At 37.6% G+C, this 7,654-nt stretch overlaps 1 protein-coding gene across 1 annotated transcript in view; it reads right to left on the minus strand.

Moving 5' to 3' along the window:
* LOC109362087 (11-beta-hydroxysteroid dehydrogenase-like 4A) overlaps nt 326–7,654 on the minus strand; it is a 7,735-nt gene continuing 406 nt past the window's right edge. The window contains exons 2-7 of the mRNA XM_019607655.1: nt 7,462–7,548; nt 2,137–2,242; nt 1,944–2,029; nt 1,685–1,816; nt 1,469–1,597; nt 326–808 (exon numbers count right to left, since the gene is read on the minus strand). Coding sequence (XP_019463200.1) covers nt 563–808; nt 1,469–1,597; nt 1,685–1,816; nt 1,944–2,029; nt 2,137–2,242; nt 7,462–7,548 — 786 coding nt within the window. The 3' untranslated portion in view covers nt 326–562. The remainder of the gene's footprint in view (nt 809–1,468; nt 1,598–1,684; nt 1,817–1,943; nt 2,030–2,136; nt 2,243–7,461; nt 7,549–7,654) is intronic.

The raw sequence follows: 7,654 nt of genomic DNA on the forward strand, positions 1-7,654 counted from the left end.
AGCTGATTCTTGAGTGGTAAAAGAAACAACAAAAAACTCCTTCTCCATTGCCAATTTTGCTATATTTATTATAAAAATTAATACTTCTTCTGTATTGCCAATTTTGCTGTGCCAAAGAAGAAGAAAATTATAAATTCCGTCTTGGTTGCCGAGTTCCATAGGAATAGATTAAAAATATTTCATATTCGGTTGCCGATTTTGGTGAGACCAAGAGAAAAAAACAATAAAACAACTATATAGTAGCCGATTTCCATAAAGTTATACTACTTTGGTAATTAATAGAAAAGTTACACAACTATATTAAGCGAGTAAATTTGCCCCAAACTACACTAATAAGTAGGAAACACCACCTGAGCAAAAGGAAGGATCACTGTGTCTTTAAGACTGTAACTAGTAAAATGGACAAGAGCCTAACACACGTACACACATATGATAAGAATTCGCAGCCTATGACCATAATGCAGGTTGTCTAACTGCAATATATGTTCAAGGCTTCAAGCAAAGTCTTGGATTTGTCTCTTATTCAAACAAAGAGAAGCTAGCCCCTTCTCACATTTTCATTTTATTCAGCCTTATTTTGTGAGTTGATGGACAAATTCAGATTACCCTTCTTCCTAGAATTGTTTGCGGAAAGCCTAAAGAGCAAACGGCTGGCCCAATCCACAAGTTCAGGAAACAGAACCTTCCATGGAAACAGAACTTTCACCCATGAAGGGTCTGTTACGTACATATCTCCCCTGCATGCGCTCTTCACAATGGCTTTACCACATTCAAATGCCGACCCCATTGGAATTATTCCCAGACTAGGCTGTACAAAAAAATAGCACAAACAGTTAACTAAGTTAGCAAGGTTCGGTAATTGAGAATTAAAGGAAGTGTAATCTGACTTCCCATTCTGGGGAGACCCAAGGTGTAACTTGGCTTTGCCTTAACATTGTTTTAGATTGAAAAGCTGATTGAATGAGATATAGGACAAAAGTAATTTCAATTGGCTTCTCATATTGAGATTTATACACTCCATGGGCTATTTTCAGTGCTGGTGATCCAGTTACATGAGCCTCTCACATCTCTCTAAAATTGCAATTAGTCTGGTAAAATCTTGGTTCTCACATGATTACAAGTTTAAAAATTGAATTTAATTGGTGCAAATATTTATATACAACCAGTCTATCATTCACATGCATTTGTATTACTTTTTTTAAAGTTAATGATGATAAAAAATGAATGATCAATATATAAACTTTTATGTTATTAGTGCAGGATAAGCTCATGCCATGAGTATAACAAACTTTAAGAGTATAATTTTTTTGTAATATATAATAATTGATTAAATATTTTTTTAGGTTCTGAACTAATAAGATGAAACTTTTTTTCTTGAAAAGAGAGGTTAGAAATTAACAATATTTTAAGGCTACCGCACATTTATTATCTTCGGTGATAGCCTTTATGACATGGGACACACACCAACCTCTTCATCAATGACTTTCAATGCCAGATTTGTTTTGATAAGACCGGGCGTAGCAATTGTTATGCCAACAGTCCAACCAAGTTCAATTCTCAAAGTCTCAAAGTAGTTGATAACTGCTGCCTTGCATGCCTGCCACCATAAATACAATTTAAGTATACATGTATCATAGCATTGCTTTATTTATCTAACAAGTCTGAAATGAATGCCTAAGTTTACATTATAGGTACTCAATCTTGGAAGAGGGAACCATCCACATGTTGAAGCAATTACTATGATCCTGCCTTTGCTGTTTTTCAGATGTGGTATTGCATAAAAAGTGCTATATACAGTTCCCCAGAAATTTATGTCCTGTGAATTGACATAGAAAAATTAGCTTCAAAACAAAGCTTTTGATGAGAAGAAGACCATAGGTTCTAATTTCATTCAGATTATGCACCTTTAATTCAGATTATGAAGAAAAAAATTAATCGCTTACAATAACAGGTTTTGTTTCACAAACATCATGCCAATCCTCTACTTTTGAAATTGTAGCGATTCCAGCATTATTAACCAGATGATCCACTGTGACAAAAACTCCACCAACTTTGATTAGAATCTACTAAGTGGAAACAGGTGAACATATAAAGTTGCTTACTATATATAAAAAAATTCATTGTCAGATTACATACATCGTCCAAAGTAATTCACTGTTTCATCAACAAACCGCTTAGAATCTTGGACCTTGGACACATCTGCACCAATGATGGTAACATCTGGGGAACCCAGAGACCGTGCCTCATAGCTTGAAGAAAATAAGTCTTGGCTATATGCTCAAGAACAAGATTTGAAGAAGAAAAGGCAAGAATTGAATGTTGATTCTTTGCATAGAATCAATTGAACATAAGGGAATGAAATGGATAAACTTTTCTCTCTCTTTTTCATTGATAATTTAGAGGCTGCAATTTATAGAGCAAAGCCAGCAAAGAAGAAAACAGAAAAAAATAACAGAAAACAGAAAACTTGCCAAAAGAGGAAAAGATTCCTTTAACTGAAAAAACGGAAATTTGAAAAAATACTAAAAAAGGAAAGTCTCAGTTTTGAGTGAATGAAGCTTGTAGATCCTTTGGGCTTTGCCTTGGGCTTCCAGAATTAGTACTAATCTCAACACACCCCCTCAAACTTGGCATATGAATGTCTAGGATGCCAAGTTTGGATAAAATGTTGCGAAAAGGGGATGGGGATAGAGACTTGGTGAAGATGTCAGCAAGTTGAAGAGAGGTGTGGATTGGTAGAAGGTGAATAATGTGATTTTCCAATCTTTCACGAACTACATGACAGTCTATGTCAATGTGTTTGGTTCGTTCGTGAAAGACAGGATTTTCTGCTATGTGAATTGCTGAGTTGTTGTCACAAAAAATGCTTACTGGTTTGTGATGATTGATGCCTAAGTCTCTGAACAAAAAGAGAAGCCATTGTGCTTCGCAAGTAGCCATTGCCAGGGCTCGGTATTCAGCTTCTAATGAGGATCGAGAAACTGTGTTTTGCTTTTTGCTTTTCCAGGAAACAAGGGCTGATCCAATGAAGAAGCACCATCCAGTGATGGATTTTCGACTGTCAAGGCAGGTGGCCCAATCTGAGTCAGAATAGCCTTGTATGGTAGTGTTGTTGTTGCTAGGAAAGAAGATGCCTTGTCCAGGGGAGGATTTTAAGTATCTCAGGATGTGAGTGGCTGCTTTGTAGTGATGATCAGTAGGTGAGGCTAGGAATTGACTGAGGCATCCCACAGCAAAGGAAATATCAGGTCGAGTGTGAGTGAGGTAGAGTAATTTGCACATGAGTCTTCTGTATGAAGTGATATCTGTCAAAGGGAGACCAGATTGAGAATGAAGAGTGAAATTGTAGGCCATTGGTGTAGAGGATGGTTTTGCTCCAAGGTAGCCTGTTTCTTGAAGAAGTTCCAATGTGTATTTCCTCTGATATAGAGTGATGCCCTTGCTGGATCTGGCTACTTCCATTCCTAAGAAAAACTTTAAGTCTCCAAGATCTTTGATGCTAAATTTGTTGTGGAGAACAGTCTTGGTGTGATTGATTTGATCAATGTTGTTACCTGTCAAAATTAAATCATCTACATATACTAAGATAGCTGTAAAACCAGAAGCATGATTATTATGAATGAAAAGAGAATGGTCAGAGAAGGATTTGATATAACCGAGTTGTAGAAGAGTGGAGGTGAGTTTGTCATGCCATTGTCTACTGGCTTGTTTGAGGCCATAGATAGACTTTTGAAGCTTGCAGACCAAGGATGGATCAGGGACTTTGAGGCCAGGTGGCACGTTCATGTATACCACTTCTTTGAGATCGCCATGAAGAAAAGCTGTGTTGATGTCTAGTTGTTGGAGGTGCCAATTGTGAAGGGTGGCAAGGCATAGGAGAACTTTGATGGTGGTCATCTTGACCACTGGACTGAAGGTTTGCATATAATCCACCCCCTCTGTTTGGGTGAATCCTTTTGCCACTAATCTGGCTTTGTATCTTTCTATGGAACCATCTGCCCTGTGTTTGATTTTAAAGATCCATTTGCATCCTATGGCTCTTTTATCAGTTGGGAGCTGAGATAGGATCCAAGTGTTGTTTTTGTCTAGAGCAGTTAGTTCTGTATGTATGGCTTGTTGCCAATGTTGGTGTTGGATGGCTTCTGAATAAGTAGTATGGCACTGGTTTGATGAGATGGATAGGGAGAAGTGTTTGTGCATATTTGAGAGATGGTCATATGATAGGGTGTTGCTAATAGGGTAGGGAATATGTGGTTTGGGAGTGTCAGTTTGATGAAGGAGGGTCAAATGGTAGTCTTTGAGATAGGTTGGTGGATTTCTGGTTCTCCTAGGATGACTGGTTGGAACAGTGGTGATTGAGGTGGGAGGTTCACTAGGGGGTTGGTTAATGATAGGAGGGGGAGGTGGAGGGTTATTCTCAGGTTCAGGGTGTATAGGATAATCAAATATATTCATGTGGTTGGTGGGCAAGATGGGTTGAGTCATGTCATAATTGGTTTTATTGCTGGAAGTATTTGCAGAAAAAGGAAATATGTGTTCAAAAAAAGCAGTGTTTCTAGACATAAACACTTCATTTGTGTTACAATCCATGAGAATGTACCCTTTTGTACCATGAGGGTGACCAAGAAATATGCACTTTCTTGATCTAGGATCAAGTTTTCTTCTATTAGAAGTCAAAGTAGATGCATAGCAAAGACAACCAAAAACTCTTAAAGTACTAATATCAGGCAATTTGTTGTATAATTCTTCATAAGGTGATTTATTGGATAAGAAAACAGTAGGTTGTCTATTAATTAGATGAATTGAGTGAGAGACAGCATAGTTCCAAAAGCAAGCAGGGAGATTAGATTGAAATATGAGGGCTCTAGCTACACCAATTATGTGTTGGTGCTTTCTTTCAACAATACCATTTTGTTGAGGTGTTTCAACACATGATGTTTGGTGTTCTATGCCCTTTTGAATATAAAATTCTTTCATTACAAACTCTTGTCCATTATCACTTCTAACGGTCTTAATGTTCTTGTCAAACTGATTTTGAGCATAAGTCACAAAGGCCTTCACAAGGGAACTGGCCTCTGTTTTGTGTCTCATGAAGTATATCCATGTGAATCTGGTTTTGTTGTCAACTATGGTCAAAAAGTATTTGTGACCAAAGGTTGATGGGGTAGATATAGGTCCCCATATATCTATGTGTATTAGATCAAGGGTAGCATTTGATTTGGAACTACTAGCAGGATAAGGTAGCCTCTTATGTTTGGCTAAATGGCATACATCACAAGGTTCCAAAGTTTTGTTACATTTTATTGAAGGGAACATAGATTGCATAATAGTCATTTTCTTATGAGAAAGATGTCCAAGTCTAGAGTGCCAAATGTTAGAATCATCATAACTAGTGTACAAATTTACATGAGTTGATTCACAATATTTCTTGCTGGATTGACTTAGCATATATAGACCTCCCCTTAGCTCAGCTGCACCAATCATCTTCAAGGATTGAGTGTCCTGAATTTGACAGTGATTGTTTGAAAATGTTAAAGTGCAAGCTAAGGAGGTTGTGAGTTTAGAAATTGAAACAAGGTTGAAGTTAAAGGTTGGAACATATAGCACATTTGTTAAGTATAAGTCATTAGAGAAGACAATTGTTCCTGAGTGGTGTGTGGTGACCTGATTGCCATTGGGTAAGGCAATCAACAGAGGTTTGATCCTCTTGAAGTTTAGATAGAGGCTCATGGAGTGACAGACATGGTCTGTAGCTCCACTGTCTAGGATCCATCCATCGAATTTTAGTTTATGTGACAAAGAATTCAAAGATTTACATGAATCTGTTGAATCAAGAGCATGTATAGATGCAGAAAGTGAATTAACATGATTGGTTGTGTGAGGAGTATGCTTCATGGATTCCTGTATCATATTCTTCAGTGCATTATGCTGAGCTGGGGAAAATAAGCAAGCTGGATCATACTTATCCTCTTTAGGTTCAGTCTCTTCATTCTCTGTTACTTCATTTCCTTGTTCTGTTCCTGCAAGATAGTTGACACACTGGTTGAGTTTGTGAAGTAGCCTGGTGGATATCCATGTTTCTTGTAACAGGTTTCATTTGTATGACCAGTTTTCTGGCAATATGTGCATAGCTTCTGTCCTCTTCCTCTTCCAAAAGTGCTTGTCCTGCCTTGTATGTTGGATCTCCCCATTGATGTTCCTCTGAATCCCCTTCCTCTGCCTCTTGATCTGTTGTCTTGATGTTACTAGAGAAATTGGCTGAAATGTTAGGTTCTTCAAAGAACATCTGCCTTTCTTGCTGAACTAGTATAGAGAAAACCTTTCCAATAGGAGGCATTGGCTCCATAAGCATGATTTGAGTCCTGGCAGTGGAGAATTGTTCATTCAACCCTTTAAGAAAGCAGATAATGTACTCATTTTCTCTATATTTCCTTATGGTTGGTATTAATGCGCAATGGCATTTAATCTCACAGTAGCAGGGTGGAATTGGATTGTAGTTGTCCAATTGTTGCCACAACCCCTTCATTTGTGTGTAGAACTTGTCTATTGAAGCATTGCCTTGTCTGATAGAATGCATCTCTCCAATCAGTTCTGAAATTCTGAACATATCACCTTGGTGATATCTCTCCTTCAAGTCATCCCAAATTTCTTGGGCACTTTCCATCCATAGCACACTTTGAACTATTGATGGCTCGATGGAGTGGCTTATCCATGACACAACCAGATTGTTACATCTTTTCCAGGCAGTATGTAATGGATCAAGCAGAGGAGGTTTGATGATGGAACCATCAATGAATCCTAACTTGTTCTTTGTTTCAAGAGCCATGGTCATGGCTCTTGACCATGCGTGGTAGTTCTGTCCATTTAACAGGGCTGAAACTAATGTAGTTGCTGTGTTTTCATTGGGATACATATAGTAAGGGTTGGTAGGATCAAGAACAGGATTGGTATTAGCCATGGCGGTGAGATCAGAAAGTGATGAAGGATGAATTTTCTGGAACAATTGAAAAACGAAAAGAAAGGGAAGAAGAAAGGTTGGCGCAGCAGAGTCACCCTCACAAGGGTGCTCTGATACCATGTGAAGACATGGTTTCCATAGCTTGAAGAAAATAAGCCTTGGCTATATGCTCAAGAGCAAGATTTGAAGAAGAAAAGGCAAGAATCAAATGTTGATTCTTTGCATAGCAACAAATTGAAAGTAAAGGAATGTAATTGAAAACTTTTCTCTTGATTATTGATAAATTAGTGGCTACATTTATAAAGCAAAGCCAGCAAAAGAAGAAAACAGAAAAATAACAGAAAACAGAAATCTTGCCAAAAAAGGAAAGAATTCTCTTAACAGAAAAAACGGAAATTTGAAAAAATGCTAAAAAAGGAAAGTCTCAGTTTTGAGTGAATGAAGCTTGTAGATCCTTTGGGCTTTGCCTTGGGCTTCCAGAATTAGTACTAATCTCAACATGCCTTATCAGCAACTGCTACAAGATTGTCCTTTCTAATATCAACCAAGGACAGAAATGCTCCTCGCCTAGCATACTCATAAGCTACTTGCTTTTGAACGTAAAGAACATAAAAAGTTATTAGCATAAGCTACTTGCTTTTAAAAGGAAAGGGGAAAAATATATGGAAGTATCATATATATATATATATATATATA

Source organism: Lupinus angustifolius, chromosome LG12, assembly GCF_001865875.1.
Source record: "Lupinus angustifolius cultivar Tanjil chromosome LG12, LupAngTanjil_v1.0, whole genome shotgun sequence".
NCBI lineage: Eukaryota > Viridiplantae > Streptophyta > Magnoliopsida > Fabales > Fabaceae > Lupinus > Lupinus angustifolius.